At 45.5% G+C, this 16,877-nt stretch overlaps 1 protein-coding gene, 1 non-coding gene and 1 pseudogene across 3 annotated transcripts in view; 1 reads left to right on the top strand and 2 right to left on the bottom strand.

Moving 5' to 3' along the window:
* EBAG9 (estrogen receptor binding site associated antigen 9) overlaps positions 1 to 16,877 on the bottom strand; it is a 43,564-nt gene that overhangs the window by 10,768 nt on the left and 15,919 nt on the right. For both annotated transcript variants that reach the window (XM_056522604.1, XM_056522606.1), the window contains 2 exons: positions 5,225 to 5,329; positions 3,600 to 3,691 (listed from right to left, as the gene is read on the bottom strand). In XM_056522604.1, coding sequence (XP_056378579.1) covers positions 3,600 to 3,691; positions 5,225 to 5,329 — 197 coding nt within the window. The remainder of the gene's footprint in view (positions 1 to 3,599; positions 3,692 to 5,224; positions 5,330 to 16,877) is intronic.
* Positions 8,343 to 8,529, bottom strand: LOC130275205 (U2 spliceosomal RNA). The gene has a single exon (XR_008844700.1). It is a non-coding gene; the product is annotated as a U2 spliceosomal RNA (small nuclear RNA).
* LOC130275223 (U2 spliceosomal RNA) lies at positions 9,034 to 9,145 on the top strand (annotated as a pseudogene).

Here is a 16,877-nt window from a genome sequence, read left to right as displayed (position 1 = left end):
ATATATATATATATATATATTTATAGTCATATGTACAGACAATGCACAGAACACTGTACATGTGACTAGACCAGTGGTCTCCAAACTGTGGCCATCCAGATGGCTGTCCAGGCATGCTGGGTGTTTTGCAACATCTGGAGGGCCACAGTTTGGAGACCACTGGACAAGACCCTTAGGGTCAGTTCACACGTCATTTTTTGCAGCAGAAGTAAATGGGCAGCAAAATAAGGATGTGTTAACTGACCCTAAAAGGAACCTGGGAGTGGGGAGCTGCCAAGTAGAATCTGCTCTTAGGCTATGTTCACACAATGGAATTTCCGTGCGGAATCCCGCACAGAGATTCCGTAGCTTCAGAGTCCCATTGATATCAATGGATTTCTGCTGCACTGTGCTTACATCAGAATTTCCGCAGCAGATGTTCCTGCTGCGGATTTTCCCATTCTGGAGTCCAAAGAAAGAATAGACGTGTGTATTCTTTCTGTGGAGTCTTAGCCCTGGCATGTTCTGCTGTCAGGTGAACGTCTGCACAACATTCGCCCGTGTGAACATAGCCCTAATTTGCCAGACATGATCAGCTGCTACAGGAAATATGCGCAGAAGCTTCTCCAAGCAACAACCCTTTCTCTAAGGCAGTGTTTTCCAAGCAGGGTCCCTCCAGCTGGTGCAAAACTACAACTCCCAGCATGCTGGAAGTTGTAGATTTGCAACAGCTGGAAGCACCATGCTTGAAAAAAACACTGCTCTAAAGCTTGCTGGGCTGGTGAGACTCCTGAGGCCAATCTGTTATGATGGGTAAATATAAGCTGTTGAATGATAAAATCTGCAAATGTTACCTAGACCGATCACGCATCACATGTCACACTCCAGGCTTATCCAGAGCTGCATTAAGGATTCTGCTGGAATATGTCAACACCAGGACTGACAGCTCAGCAGGGGTCCTATAATGTCATGTCCTTGTGCACTACATGAGATACATTAGAAGATGTTCTTTCCTATAGCAGATGAATGTGCCCTCTAAACACTGCATCTCCCACAATGCACCACAGAGGATCATGCTCCTATCAGGCACTAAATCCCAAGGAGGCTGCAGTAAGGCAATCTGAGGGAAACCATACCGAACGCAGATTTGGATGTGACCGGAGGAGGACATACAACATAAAGCAGTATTTTCCATCCAAGGTGCCTCCAGCTGTTGCAAAACTACAACATACCCGGACAGCAACTAATGTAACGTGTCAGCAGAATCCTTAACTCTGAGACACATGAGGGACAGCGAGATTCTAGGCATAGTTTACCCAAAACAGATGGAAGCTGTCCAAAAAGTCACCACCTTTATTTCAGGAAACACCCAATGACCCAGATATATCTATATAATGATGCCTGTAAACAAGTCAATCATTTGCATATTTAATTATATTCCAATATATAAAAAAAAGAATAAATAAATAATTTATATAATTATGTATATCACACACACACAAACTCAGAAACATGAGCAGGTGTCTGTATAAACTATAATATATAAATTATATATAATAAATAAATATATACACACACACACACACACACACACACACACACACATATACATACACACATACGTGTGTGTGTGTGTGTGTGTGTATCTATTATATACACGTTGAACTAATCCGGCGGGCACTAGGACCACTCAGAAATGCACTGTCTCAGACCACAACGCATTTCCTAGTGGAACCCGACAAAGATAAGACAAGTCTATTCTTTCTGCGGACACCGGAATAGGGATTTCTGCGGCAGATGTTTCTGCAGAAATTCTGCCATGTGCACAGTGCAGCAGAATCCCATTGAAATTGTTAGGACTTTGCTACTGTAAAATGTCCGTGCAGAAGATTCATGCTGTGTGAACATACCCTTACACTGACAACCACTGACTTGAATGTTCCCTGTGGTGTTGCTGCAGGGAAATGAAACACTTAGGGTCCCATAGAAGTCTAGGGGCTTTAATTTGTGGCAGAATTCCACAATCAGATATTCCGCTGTATGAATAGACCCTTACTGACAGGTTAATCCCCAAAGATTACAGGGGATGGGACCCTTTCTGATCATTTTATTAACCCCTTCCCTACCCATGACGTACATGTATGTCATGGGTCGGGAAGGGGTTAATAAACCGGGAAATGTCAGCTGCCGGTCATTAGGGGGACCCGACCCGCGGACATGATAGGGGCCCGCGGGTCGGGTCCTCGTAATGACCGGCAGCTGACATCTCCCGGTAATGACTGACATCTGAGATTGCTCAATACAGATCATGGCATTTAAACATTAAATGCCACTATTCCCTGGTGTCTAGTGATCCCACAGCCGTGATGTAATCGTGGGGGGCTATGGGTTTCTAGGGAAGCCCGAGGCCTTACTGTGTCCTCGGCATCTTCCCTGGCTCTGAGATTGCTTAGGGCTCCCTTAGGCAGCCCTTAGCAATCAAGCACAGATTTCATAGATCAATGTAATGCAATAGCATTATATTGACCTGTGTAAGCCATCTGATGATGGCTTATGATAGGCCCCTGGGGTGGCGGCAAAAAGTGTGTAAATGTAAAAAAAAAAAATTCTAATAAAAAATCTACTCCACCTCCATTACCCCCCTTTTTTTTATAAAACACTGTACAAAAAAAAATTTGGCATTGCCACGTGCGTAATTGTCCAAACTATTAAATTATGTTTCTGATCCTGCACGATGAACGGAGTAAATTTTTTTAAAAATTCCAAACGCCAAAATTGCTGATTTTTGGTTACATTGCATCCTCCAAAAAATGTAATAAGAAGTGATCAAAAAGCCAGAACTAAGTGGTACCATTAAAAACTACAGCTCATGGCGCAAAAAAAAATTGAAAACAAACAAACAGCTCCGTAGTGGAAGAATAAAAAAGTTATAGGGTGAGAATTTTTATTTTTTATTTTTTTTTTTAACCATACAACAAAACTAAAATTATTCAAGTCATACTGACCCATACAATTAAGATGGAATGTCAAATTAACCATATTTTTTAAGTTTGTGCAACTCCATATTTTTCTTCAAATTTGCCCTACACATTAAAAAATGTTCAGGCTCTGTAATACATTGTATGATAAAAAAAAAAAAAAAAATTATATCAATGAAAAGTACAACTCGTCGCCACGCAGAAAATAAGCCCTAATACAACTTTGTCAGTAGAAAAAAAAAAAAAAAAGTTATGGGTCTTAGAAGGTAGGGAGGAAAAAAATGTGAGCCAGAAAATAAAATTAGCTGGGTCATGAAAGGGTTAAAAGGGGTTATTCAGGAATAGAAAAACAGGCCTAATTTCTTCCAAAAATGGCACCACCCCTGTCTTTAGGTTGTGTGTTTTATTACAACCTGGCTCCATTCAAGTCAATGGAAATGAGCTGCAATACTACACGAATCTGAGGACAAGAGTGGCACTAATTTTTTTATTTATTTTTTGTAGAAATTTGCTGTTTTTTTCTAATCCTAAACAACCCCTTTAATCCCAATAAGCAGACATTTTCCAAGGTTGGGTAAACCTTATGTATTCCCAATTATTGTACATTATACAAGAGTAATGACATTCATCATGAATTACTACCTTAGAACTTCTTCCGCCTGCCAGGAAGCATCTTCTTCCTCCTCCCATGCATTTGAGTTTTCTTGCCAGGTTTCTAAATCGCCCAATTCTGCCTAGAAATGCATAGGAACGTTAAACAAATCTTTGGATCACACTCGTACAGAGCTCAGGGTTTCAGACTTATCCCCTTAATGATATATGGCTATCATTTTTACGGCAGCCATTTTGGCGGCAACTTATGACGAGCACAAGTTTTGTTTTTTCAAGTGAAAAGCGGCGCTTCACAATATTTAGATTATATTGCTGTATCCAGATGACTGAGCTGCTAGGAAAAACCTCAGACATGAAAACATCAGATCCCAGTAATAGTGGCAACATCCAATGTAACAGAGGGAGGGGGCTCCTTCTCCAGCCTATTAGCACACTGCAACACGATCAAGGGGGACCGATGGATGTTTCCCTCGTCTGCAATGAGCATAAAAGGTGCAAATACAGTGAAGGAGTTTAAAAGGAGATGTCCGGTGTGGACATCTACTTTAAACATGCATTTAAACATGCCTCCCCCATCCCCGGTTGTATAATTACCTGTTGCCGGGGTCGGGTCTGCGCTGCTTCAGGCCTCCGGTGTGCGTCCCCTGCGTCGTTGCTATGCGCTGCGAGACGCAATGACGTCACTCGTCATTGCGCCGCGCCGTGCATAGCAACGACGCAGGGGACGCACACCGGAGGCCTGAAGCAACGCGGACCCAACCCCGGCAACAGGTAATTATACAACCGGGGATGGGGGAGGCAACGGGGCAGCGGCGCCGGCAATGGGTGCCGCTACCCCTTCTCTCCCGCTGGCTATCGGCACCGCTGCCCCATTGCCGGCGCTGCTTCTCTCCCCCTGGCTATCGGCACCGGCAATGGGGCACCGGCACCGATAGTCAGGGGGAGAGAACGGGCAGCGGCGCAGATAGCCAAGTGGAAGAGAAGCGGCAGCAGCAGGGCTCTAGACCCCAGGAAAGGCAGGGGGAGAGAAGCGGGCAGCGACGGCATCTCTCCCCCTGCCTTTCCTGGGGGCTTCTGCGGGGTCAGAAACAGTGTATCGGGGTATATGCATGCACACACACGCACCCTCATTTTACCAAGTATATTTGGGTAAAAAACTTTTTTACCCAAATATCCTTGGTAAAATGAGGGTGCGTGTTATAGGCCGGTGCGTGGTATACCCTGAGTAAAAATGGGTGGACACAGGAAGAGGGGTAAAAAAAAATAAAAATAAAAAACAGACAAACGCTAAATATAAAAATAAATAGTTTTTACAAAAAGTAAAAAATGCAGTGGCAGATTTTCCTAGCATTTTTTTGGGGCCAAAAAAACGTTAGCAAAAAACCTAGGGGAAACCTAGCTTTACACTTTTGTGGTGCCAGCAAAGCTACACAACAGAAAATGTGAGCCAGGCCTCGGACCAGTGTTTCCCAACCAGGATGCCACCAGCTGTTGTAAAACAGTCTTTGGCTGTCCGGGCATGCTGGGAGTTGTAGTTCTGCAACAGCTGGGGGCACACTGGTTGGAAAACACTGCCTCAGACATTGCCAGAAACACTAGGGAATAGTAGTCTGATGTATAACTATGTAATACCAATCTTCTCATCAAATACTCACAGACTGAACAAAAGAAATATCCTGTGTAGCTGCCAGTCTGCTGGAAAATCCTAGGCTCCCATCTGGGACTGTATAATTGATTGGCTCTCTCTTCTTAACAATGATCTGGAAACAAAAGCACAGCAGAGAAAAGATCAAAAACTGCAGCTTTGCGGAAAGCGATGAAAGACAGAACGTAGCAAAAGTGTCCATTATTTCTGCGCACACAGCCGTCCGATACACGTTTACAGTGATCCAAGTCATTACTAAGTATACAGTGCCATCTGCTGGCAAAATAAAGAAACTGCACAATATAGACAGCCCACCTCTACCCTGGAGTTGGCAAAAGATTTCTCTTTTCCTGTGTGTGGTACTGCCACCCAGTTCCACTGAAATTAATAGAGCAGCATTAAACCAGACAGTTTTTTTGGGAAGAAAGCTATGTTTTCCCAAGTCTGGATACCCCCTTAACCCCCTAAGGGTATGTTCACATGGCCAAATTCCAGAGAGGAAAAATTCAGTTCAGAAAGTCTGTTACAGCAGAGTCCCATTATTTTCAATGGGAATCTGCTGCACCGTAAATATGGCAGAATGTTTCCGCCGCGGAAAGTCTGATTCCGCTCAGTTTTTGTCGAAAGAGTGAACACCTCTTTTTGGACACTCTTCCACTCATTCCATCCGAACGGTTCTAGCGTGGGTGGAAAAAGGAGTTTTTTTTGTACTCACAGTAAAATAATTCTTGTAGCCTTCATTGGAGGACACCTTACTGATGGGTATATGCTCTCCACTAGGAGGCGCATCCCCCCTCCATGTAGATGGACTAGGACGCCAAGGTAAGGGACCGTCTTTTGCAGAGACTGAACCTACAGTCCATACAGAGACAAGAAAAAGGTCGACTAGGAAGCCAGCTGGGCCAGAACCATCCCAGAAGGAAGTAGGAAATCAACCCCAAGGAACACAGAACAAGACAGAGGGCTAGGAAAAAGGGCACAAGAGAACCCCATCCAGAGTTGATGGAAATATACCAGGGAGAGCAGTGTACCCCTGAGCAGAATGTGAACACAGGAGGTGGAGACCAGAAAAACACTGGAAAAAAAGACAGAAGCCTGCTTTAGAGAGGTCTGGAGCATAAGAGCGATGAGCTGAACATCTGGAGACCCAAAACCCCTGTCCCAGGGGCCTGCCGCAAGCACCCAGAAGGCGAAATTAGCTCAACTGGTGTAATCCGGATGACCCGAACGCCCCCCATCTCAGGAGTACATAGACCCCGAATGAGGAGACAGAAAGCAATAACAGCCAAAAAAGGAACAGAAGGCCCTGAAAAAGGGGCATCCCGGAACGCCAGAGCGACAGACATGGAAACTGGAGGTTCGCGAGTGACCTGGAAAAACAAACACCTGAAGGGTAAGGAAACCCAACGGCCGCCAAATACTCCAGGTGACAAACCTCCACGTCGAGACAAGAAGAAGTGCGGTACAGAAAGACCGCCCCACAAATTTAATCGCGGAGAAGTCTGGGCAGGATCGCTACCCATTCTCGAGACCTCAACCATCACTAAGGCCCAAAGAACCAGGAGGGTCAACCCAAAAGAGAAGGCCCGCCACAGCAGTGCCCATTCCAAGGTGACTAACCAGAGTTGGACCCCAGAGGTTTGATAAAGACCAGAGCATTCTGAAGCAAAGTCCCATCAGGACAGAAACAGGGAAAAAACAGAAGGGAACCCAGCAGAGGCTCCTAGGTACAGGGCACAGGAAGGTCACTCTAGAAGACTGTGGTGTCCGTGTCGCACAACCGACACTGTCAAGTGTCCAACACAGCAACCAACAGCGTTGAGAGGAACACATTAGGGTGAAACCCTGGACCAGATGGGTGCCAACTGAGCCATCCTAGACGTGTCTAAGGTAACAGAGCAGACACCTGAGCCACCCTGCACAAGAAACCAGGAAAATACCTGAAAGCAGAGGGGGGGCTGAACAGACTGTCACCCTGACAGGCCCCCTGCCAGAACAGGGGGGCTCAACCGTTGCAGGTCTTTAGAACAAGATCACAGGAAGGCCCGAGGCACACCACACCGAACAGAAGGGAGGGTGGGCTCTACACGTGCAGAGGATCTTGGCATACGTAGGGACACAGACAATTACTTCACGATAGTAGTGGGGTACCAAACTGCAGACACGAAGGAAACAGACATCCAAAAGTCCGGCAGACTGACAGACTCCGCACCCAATGGTGTGTCACAACCATGCACCTAGCAGACCAATGTGGCACTCTTAGAAATAGGGGAACAGAGTGCAGCTGTAGCCATAAAAAGCCATGGAACCTGCAGGAGACGCCCAAACCCCAGCGCCTAAAAGGTGCCACACACCAGGACTGCTGTCGCAGATGCAAGAAATGCAGGATGCATGTGGGGCAGGAAACATGCAGACACAGAAGAGGTCCCATGAACACACAAGCACACTTTGTGGAACCTTTACATGGAAGGAGTCACCGGACTGTAGCGGGAGCGGCAGGAATGGGGGAGGTGAAATGGTGGATTAGAAAGCCCTTGGAAAAGGGACAGGCGGCAGAGAAAACCATGCAGACCACTGTCTGGCTTACTGGTATGGGTCCATGTAGACAACAGGGCACTCCAGCAGTCACCTTGCACTAGTAGTGGGGTACCCAAATCCAGCCGTGGATGCGGCAGTTGTGAGATGAGTGACAGGCGACACTACTGTCTGGCCTAATGAGAGCAGGTCAATCCATGGCCACGCAGGGACACTTCCACAGAGACCTCGCATTGGACGTGGGGATCCGGGACAGCAGCCGCGGATGTGGCAGCCTGTGGAGGAGGGAATAATGTATGTACACGTCAAGAACACCTGCGGACATGGCAAACATGTTATTACAACCGGTGGTAGAGGAAAAACAGTCCTGACTGTAACCCCGGTATCTTTCAAGGGATCGTGAAATCCCTGACAATGACCCGCCATAGCGACTCACATGTCTCTGACAGAGTGAGTACCCTGGCGAGAGCAGGTGTGCAAGAGGCATACCTCAATTGACTCAATGCAATGTGTCATATCAGGTCCCGTACAGGGTGATGCAGACAAGAGAGGCCCCCGTACACAGTCCCAGAAAAAAAAAGCTTAGCAAATATTTTTGGTGCACTGTACCCGAAGATCCTGCCATATCGGGTCAATTCATGGGGCGAAGCAAGCTTCGAAATAGACCCCCGTTCTCAAAAACCCATTTAAAATATGGTCCCCAGATAGGGGACGTATCAGAGATTAAATTTATAACAACAGATACTACACTTGATCTTAGCCAAAAGGCAGAGAAGCGATAGATAGTAAAGGTTAAAGGGATACTCATGAGATTTTTATTTTTATTTTTTAAATCAACTGGTGCCAGAAAGTTAAACAGATTTGTAAATTACTTCTACTAAAAAATCTTAATCCTTCCAGTACTTTTTACAGGCTATATACTACAGAGGAAATGCTTTACTTTTGAAATTTCTCTGATGTCATGACCACAGTGCTCTCTGCTGACCTCTGCTGTCCATTTTAGGAACTGTCCTGAGCAGCATATCTTTGCTATGGGGATTTTCTCCTGCTCTGTACAGTTCCTAAAATGGATAGCAGAGGTCAGCAGAGAGCACTGTGGTCATGACATCAGTGAAATCTAAGTAAAGAATTTCCTCTGTAGTATACAGCTCCTAAAAAGTACTGGAAGGATTAAGATTTTTTAATAAAAGTAATTTACAAAACTGTTTAACTTTCTGGCACCAGTTGATTTAAAAAAATTAAATAAAAAAAATCTCGGGAGTATCCCTTTAACCTTTACTATCTATCGCTTCTCTGCCTTTTGGCTAAGATCAAGTGTAGTATCTGTTCTTATAAATTTAATCTCTTAATCTTAATCTCTTAGCTTTTGGCTAAGATACACTTGAGGTTAGCCAAAAGGCAGAGAAGCGATAGATAGTAAAAGTTAAAGGGGTACTCCCGTGGAAATTGTTTTATTTTTTTTTTTAATTAACTGGTGCGAGAAAGTTAAACAGATTTGTAAATTATCCACAATATGTAGAAACATAAATGAATGTCCGGCACAGCACTAGCAAGCAACAGGGTATGTGATGGTGTAGTTGGATCCGTGCGTCAGGAATGCAATGAGATCACTGGAGGTGCATGACGGTGTGCAGGTAAGGAAAGGCACAAATCGCTATACAGTACAATGAAAGCAGTAGAAGAGAACCGCACTCCCCCGTCAATCGTGCACCGATGCTTTATTGCAAAAGAACCATGGACATGAACACAATACAGCAGGATACCGGCAGGAACGCCAGGACACACAAACACGTGTAGTTACAGCTGTTTCACGGGACTCAGCCCGCTTCGTCAGACTCCCTTCGTATGACTAAGCGGGCTGAGTCCCGTGAAACAGCTGTAACTACACGTGTGTGTCCTGGCGTTCCTAACTGTATCCTGCTGTATTGTGTTCATGCCCATGGTTCTTTTGCAATAAAGCATCGGTGCACGATTGATGGGTGAGTGCGGTTCTCTTCTACTGCAGATTTGTAAATTCCTTCTATTAAAAAAAAATCTTAATCCTTCCAGTACTTTTTAGGGGCTATATACTACAGAGGAAATTCTTTACTTTTTAGATTTTACTGATATCATGAGCACAGTGCTCTCTGCTGTCCATTTTAGAAACTGTACAGAGCAGGAGAAAATCCCCATAGCAAAGATATGCTGCTCAGGACAGTTCCTAAAATGGATAGCAGAGGTCAGCAGAGAGCACTGTGGTCATGACATCAGAGAAATTTCAAAAGTAAAGCATTTCCTCTGCAGTATATAGCCCTTAAAAAGTACTTGAAGGATTAAGATTTTTTAGTAGAAGTAATTTACAAATCTGTTTAACTTTCTGGCACCAGTTGATTTAAAAAAAAAAAAAAAATTTTCCACGGGAGTACCCCTTTGACCCGTACAGGACCTAGGACGTATGGATACGCCTTCTGTACCTGGATCTTAAGGACCCGTGGGAATTTCGGTCCCCGCCGGGAGGGGACCGGACTGGGGTGACTGCTGATATCGATCAGCAGGCACCCCGTGCAAATGCCATGGGGGGGGGGGGGGGGGGGGGTCATACGATCACCGCCCATCCCCCACCCCCCCCCTGTCGGCGATCAGCGCAAATCGCAAGTGAATTCACACTTGCGATTTGTGCCGATGGCGGGTCATACGGGTCTATGGTGACCCGGAATATAAGGGGGAATCACGGTTGTCCATGACACCCACGATCCCCCTGAAAGGATAGGAGTGAGGTGGCAGGGGTGCCACCCCTCCTATCCCTGCTATTCGTGACCACCAATAGCAGATCAGGGGCGGAGGGGGGGTTACTTTCGTTTTCCCCGTTCTGCCCGCCCACAATAGGCCGGGAAGAACGGGGAACCGACGGGGAACGAACGCCGAAGATCCACTTACCCGTGGGTGGAGGCTGCAGTGAAAGGTGTGGGCAACAATGTCGTGTGGCAGAAGAGGAAGGCTCCCTGGATCCAACGGAAGCCGGTAAGTTGCCTAGCAGCATCTAGAGGGCTACAGTCTGAGACCACTATAGTGGTCTCTAGACTGAAGCCCTCCAGATGTTGCGAAACTACAACTCCCAGCATGCCCAGACAGCTGTTTGGGCATGCTGGGATTTGCAGTTTTGTAACAGCTGGAGGTCTACAGTTTAGAGACCACTGCACAGTGATCTCTACACTGCCCTCCAGATGTTTCAAAACTACAACTCCTAGCATGCCCACACAGCAGTTTGCTGTCTGTGCATGCTGGGATTTTTAGTTTTGCAACATCTGTAGGTCCACAGTTTGGAGCTCACAGTGCAGTGGTCTCTAACTATGGCCCTCCAGATGTTGCAAAACTGCAAATCCCAGCATGCCGAAACAGCTGTCTCGGCATGCTGGGAGTTTTAGTTGCATACCTCTAGCTGTTGCATAACTACATCTCCCAGCATGCCCTTTGGTGATCAGTACATGCTGGGAGTTGTAGTTTTGCAACAGCTATAGGCACACTGGTTGGAAAATACTGAGTTAGGTAACAGAACCTAACTGAAGGTTTTCCAACCAGTGTGCCTCCAGCTTTTGCAAAACTACAACTCCCAGCATGCACGGTCTGTCAGTACATGCTGGGAGTTGTAGTTTTGAAACAGCTGGAGGTTTGACCCCCATGTGAACGTACAGGGTACATTCACACGGGCAGGTTTACAGTAAGTTTCCTGCTTCAAGTATGAGCTGCGGCAAATTTTTCGCCGCAGCACAAATTTCTAGCGGGAAGCTCACTGTAAACCTGCACCAGAGCGAATGTACCCTAAAAACACTACACAAGACACATAATAAAGGGTTAAACACTACATAAACACCCCCTTACACTGCCCCCCCCCCCCCCCAATAAAAATGAAAAATGTATTGTACAGCAGTGTTTCTAAAATGGAGCCTCCAGCTGTTGCAAAACAACAACTCCCAGCTTTTCCGGAGAGCCACTGACAGTCCGGGCATGCTGGGAGTTTAGGAATCACTGGTGTAGAATACCCCTATGTCCACCCCTATGCAATCCCTAATTTAGTCCTCAAATGCGCATGGCGCTCTCGCACTTCAGAGCCCTGTCGTATTTCAAGGAAACAGTTTAGGGCCACATATGGGGTATCGCCGTACTTGGGAGAAATTGCACTACAAATTTTTGGGGGGGCTTTTTCTCCTTTTACCCCTTATGAAAAGGAAAAGTTGGGGGCTACACCAGCCTGTTAAAAAAAAATATATATATATATTTACACTAACACTGACATACTGGTGTTGCCCCATACTTTTTATTTTCACAAGTGTTAAAAGGAAAAAAGGACCCCCAAAATTTGTAACGCAATTTCTCTTGAGTATGGAAATACCCCATATGTGGGCGTAAAATGCTCTGCGGACGCATAACAAGGCTCAGGAGTGAGAGCGCACTATGTACATTTGAGGCCTAAATTGGCGATTTGCACAGGGGTGGCTGATTTTACAGCGATTCTTACATAAACGCAAAAAAATACCCACATGTGACCCCATTTTGGAAACTACACCCCTCACGGAACGTAACAAGGGGTATAGTGCGCCTTAACACCCCACAGGTGTTTGACAAATTTTCCTTAAAGTTGGAAGGGAAAAATGGAAAAAAAAAATATTTTCTTCACTAAAATGCTGGTGTTACCCTACATTTTTCATTTTCACAAGGAAAAAATAGTTAAAAAGACCCCCAAAATTTGCAACCCCATTTCTTCTGAGTAAAAACATACCCCATATGTGGATGTAAAGTGCTCTATGGGTGCACTACAATGCTCAGAAGAGAAGGAGTGCCATTGGGATTTTGAAGAGAAAATTTGTCCAAAATTGAAGGCCACGTGTGTTTACAAAGCCCCCATAGCGCCAGAACAATGGACCCCCCACATGTGACCCCATTTTGGAAACTACACCCCTCACGTAATGTAATAAGGGGTACAGTGAGAATTTACCCCCCCCCCCCCCCCCAGGTGTCTGACAGATTTTTGGAACAGTGGTCCGTGAAAATGAAAAATTTAATTTTCCATTTGCACAGCCCACTGTTCCAAAGATCTGTCAAACGCCAGTGGGGTGTAAATACTCACTGCACCACTTATTAAATTCTGTGAGGGGTGTAGTTTCCAAAATGGGGTCACATGTCGGGGGGTCCACTGTTCTGGCACCACGGGGGGCTTTGTAAACGCACATGGCCCCCGACTTCTATTCCAACCAAATTCTGTCTTCAAAAGCTCAATGGCGCTCCTCCTCTTCTGAGCATTGTAGTTCGCCAGCAGAGCACTTGACATCCACACATTGGGTATTTCCATACTCGGAAGAAATGTGGTTACAAATTTTGGGGGTCATTTTTTCCTATTACCCTTGTAAAAATAAAAAATTTGGGGGAAAACCAGCATTTTAGTGAAAACATTTTTTCTTCATTTACACATCCAACTTTAGCAAAAAGTCATCAAAACACCTGTGAGGTGTTAAGGCTCACTGCACCCCTTGTTACGTGCCTTGACGGGTGTAGTTTTCAAAATAGTATGCCATGTGTTTTTTTTTTTTTTGCTGTTCTGGCACCATAGGGGCTTCCTAAATGCGACATGCCCGACAAAAACCATTTCAGAAAAACTCACTCTCCAAAATCCCACCGTCGCTCCTTCCCTTCTGAGCCCTCTACTGCACCCACAGAACACTTGACATACACATATGAGGTATTTTCTTACTCGAGAGAAATTGGGTTACACATTTTAGGAAGATTTCTCTCCTTTTATCCCTTGTAAAAATTCAAAAACTGGGTCTACAAGAACATGCGAGTGTAAAAAAAATGAAGATTTTGAATTTTCTCCATTAATTTGCTGCCATTCCTGTGAAACACCTAAAGGGTTAAACCTTTTGAATGTCATTTTGGATACTTTGAGGGGTGAAGTTTTTATAATGGGGTCATTTGTGGGGTATGTCTAATAAGAAGGACCTTCAAAACAGAACTGGTCCCTGAAAAATTTCGATTTTGAAAATTTTGTGAAAAATTGGAAAATTGCTGCTATACTTTGAAGCCCTCTGATTTCTTCCAAAAGTAAAAACATGTCAACTTTATGATGCCAACATAAAGTAGACATATTGTATATGTGAATCAATATATATTTGGAATATTCAATTTTCCTTATAAAGCAGAGAGCTTCAAAGTAAAAAAAAATGCAAAATTTTCAATTTTTTCATAAAATTTGGGAATTTTTCCCCAAGAAACTATGCAAGTATCGACAAAATTTTACCACTAACAAAGTAGAATATGTCACGAAAAAACAAATCTCGGAATCAGAATGAAAGGTAAAAGCATCCCAGAGTTATTAATGCTTAAAGTGAAAGTGGTCAGATGTGCAAAAAATGGCCGGGTCCTACAGTGAAAATTGGCTGGGTCCTTAAGGGGTTAAGGCTGTAATTTTGTCCCCCCAGAGGTCAGAAGGGTGAATGGAAAATAAGGCACAATTTAATTCTAGGCCACAAGAGGGCACCAAACATGACTAAATGTCGAGAGACCAGCAGACTATTTTTATTTTTTTATTTACACACACACACAGTAAGGAAGCGTGGGGAACAAGGCGCCTGGCGCTGAATCTGTCCTTACAATCCTCGAAGGTGGAACGGGCTAGGAAGCCCCCACCATGTCCCTCATGCAGGGACACTAGGACACAATCTGCAGCCTCGGAGCGGCGAAGGTACAGAGCAGCGCGTTTTGAAGCACCTGCCAAAGTGTGGCACAGCTCCGAGGCCAGGGAACAACAGCGGCAAACGGAGCCGCTCCGAGAACTGAGCGCTGCCGACCCCCACAATGAAGGAGGGGTGGAGGTAGACGCAGCTGGAGGCACTCATCATAAGATCTGGGGGTAAGCACCTGCTGACTACAGGAATGATCCGTGGGATGCCCAAACCTGGAGAGGAGGCGCTTCCTTGCCTCCTGGTCCACACGCTCTTAAGGGGAGAAGGGCACAGCCACGTGCATCCATCGCCCCCTGAAAAATGGAGAGTAGGCACATCCCGGTCTCCTGTGGCGTGCTGGCTCGGGAAGAAGAAGAGCGGCCATGTGCCACCAGAGCCCTTGACTCCTGCCAGCTAAGCCCCCAACACGCTGTCAACCCCTGCAGTGGGGAAAACATAGCTGGAGGAAAGGTGAGCTGGAAAAGAACGTCTGTGTATGGAGCCGCTGCAAGAGGCCGGCAGTTGTCCTCCACAGGACATAGTATGTCGACACACCACCCTCCCATGACACCCAGAGGGAGCCCTGCAATAAAGCACAGAGTCCCTTTTTAAAGAGGGGAGGTTACATACTCCCCTGCGGACGCCATCTTCTATACACCCCTCAGGAGTCTTCAACCAGCTTATGGTCACGCTGCATCATACCAGGCTAAGAGAGGGGCGAGCAGGAGCAGTGGGGGACCCGGACCCAGGGTACAACCTCCAGGCGCTGGCATTTGGTGAGACAGGATTAACAGTAAATACTCTATGTCTGTGCCCCTTCATCGCATATGGGGGAACAGGTAGGGGCATGCTCCTGAACAAGCCCTTACTAGAAAATAATAAAGACTCTGGGGAGCTCCCAGACCTGTGTCTTGCCTCCTATTGACACTAGCTAAAACTGATTACCTCACGTCCAGTGGGCGGGTATATCCTGCCAGGGAGGAGCCAACTTTTTCCTAGTGTCAGCGCCTTCTAGTGGCAAGAGCATATACCCATCAGTAAGGTGTCCCCCAATGAAGAGCAACCGAGAAATGCTATTTACCGAATGTCTGCCTGTGTTTTGTCGGCAGACATTCTGCTAATTCTTTGTCATATGAACAGACCAGACAGTATTGCCTGAGCATAGCTTGGGGCTGAGTGACTAGTATTAGCAGTTTCTCCTTTCAGCTCTGGCTGGTAGGCGATTAAACCATAATATAAACTCCTCTGCCTCTTTTCTGTGCAGTTACCCTTCCCCTCTGTCCTGGTGAATTATCCTCAGAATAGGTATTTTTTTTTCTTCTCTCATCATCTACTACAGATGTCAGGATAACTGACCTGTAGTTACTAGCTTTTCTGCTATCCATCTTGAGGATGGGTGCAACTTTGGACATTCTCCAATCAGGAAAAATGATTTTTTTTTTTTTTTTTGGGGGGGGGGGGGGGGGATTTACAGATTGCAGCTCTTTGTAAGTGTGGTATTCTGGGGAACTAAAAAGTTATCTTCTATCATGTGCTAAAATGAAGGGAAAATAAAGAACATACTTGCTTAACCTGCTTTCTTGGGGATCCACCAGTGAAGTCTTCTTGTCCCCATGCTGAATGCTCTGGTGGCTACTTCTGAGATCGGACTTATTCAGCAAGGATGGCCTGCTCAGTTAATATTCACTGCCAGAATAAGGGGCTGGAACACTCACTGGGGGATCCCCGAGGGAGCTGGATATGTAAGTATATGTGGGTTGTTATTTTTTGTCACTGCAGCCCAAGCACAGTTGATCATTTTTACTTTTACACTTCCTTTCTAAAAACCAGCGTACCCTGCCTTAACGTTTCGCTAGACCCCCTAGCTTTGTCAAAAGGACATCAACAGGATGTCCTTTTGACAAAGCTAGGGGGTCTAGCGAAACGTTAAGGCGGGGTACGCAGGTTTTTAGACAGGAAGTGTGGGCAATATAGTCTCAGCAGTAAACTGCATATGCCGATAACTGGATGTGAATAGGCATCAGGAGCTGAGACTTATACAACAGCGCCACCTAGTGGGCTGGAAACAAGTGTCTCACCAAACAACCTGACAATTTTAATACTGTTGTGTTTGTAATAAAAATGAAACATCCAAATCCCTTTTAAATGAAATAATAAAAAGTTATATTTTAGGTGGGTCTTCAGTTTAGGGTATTATTCCCAGGAGGGGCGACCCTCCAATAAGGGGATTGATTTTGAAGTCATTAACCCTGAGACCCACTGGGACACCTTTTGATTTAATGCTGAAGCTTCAGCTGTATTTATACCACCACAAATAATGCAGACTGTACACCCAATAGGAGACAGGAATCTATTTGAGATATGCCAGGCTCTGTACAGTGCTGCAGAATATGTAGGCGCTACATGAATTAATGAATGATGGCTGTTCTGATA

The sequence above is a fragment of the Hyla sarda genome, chromosome 5, assembly GCF_029499605.1.
Source record: "Hyla sarda isolate aHylSar1 chromosome 5, aHylSar1.hap1, whole genome shotgun sequence".
Taxonomy (NCBI): domain Eukaryota; kingdom Metazoa; phylum Chordata; class Amphibia; order Anura; family Hylidae; genus Hyla; species Hyla sarda.
The sequence above is the reverse complement of the archived record's forward strand: the minus strand, read 5'-3'. Positions and strand labels throughout refer to the sequence as shown.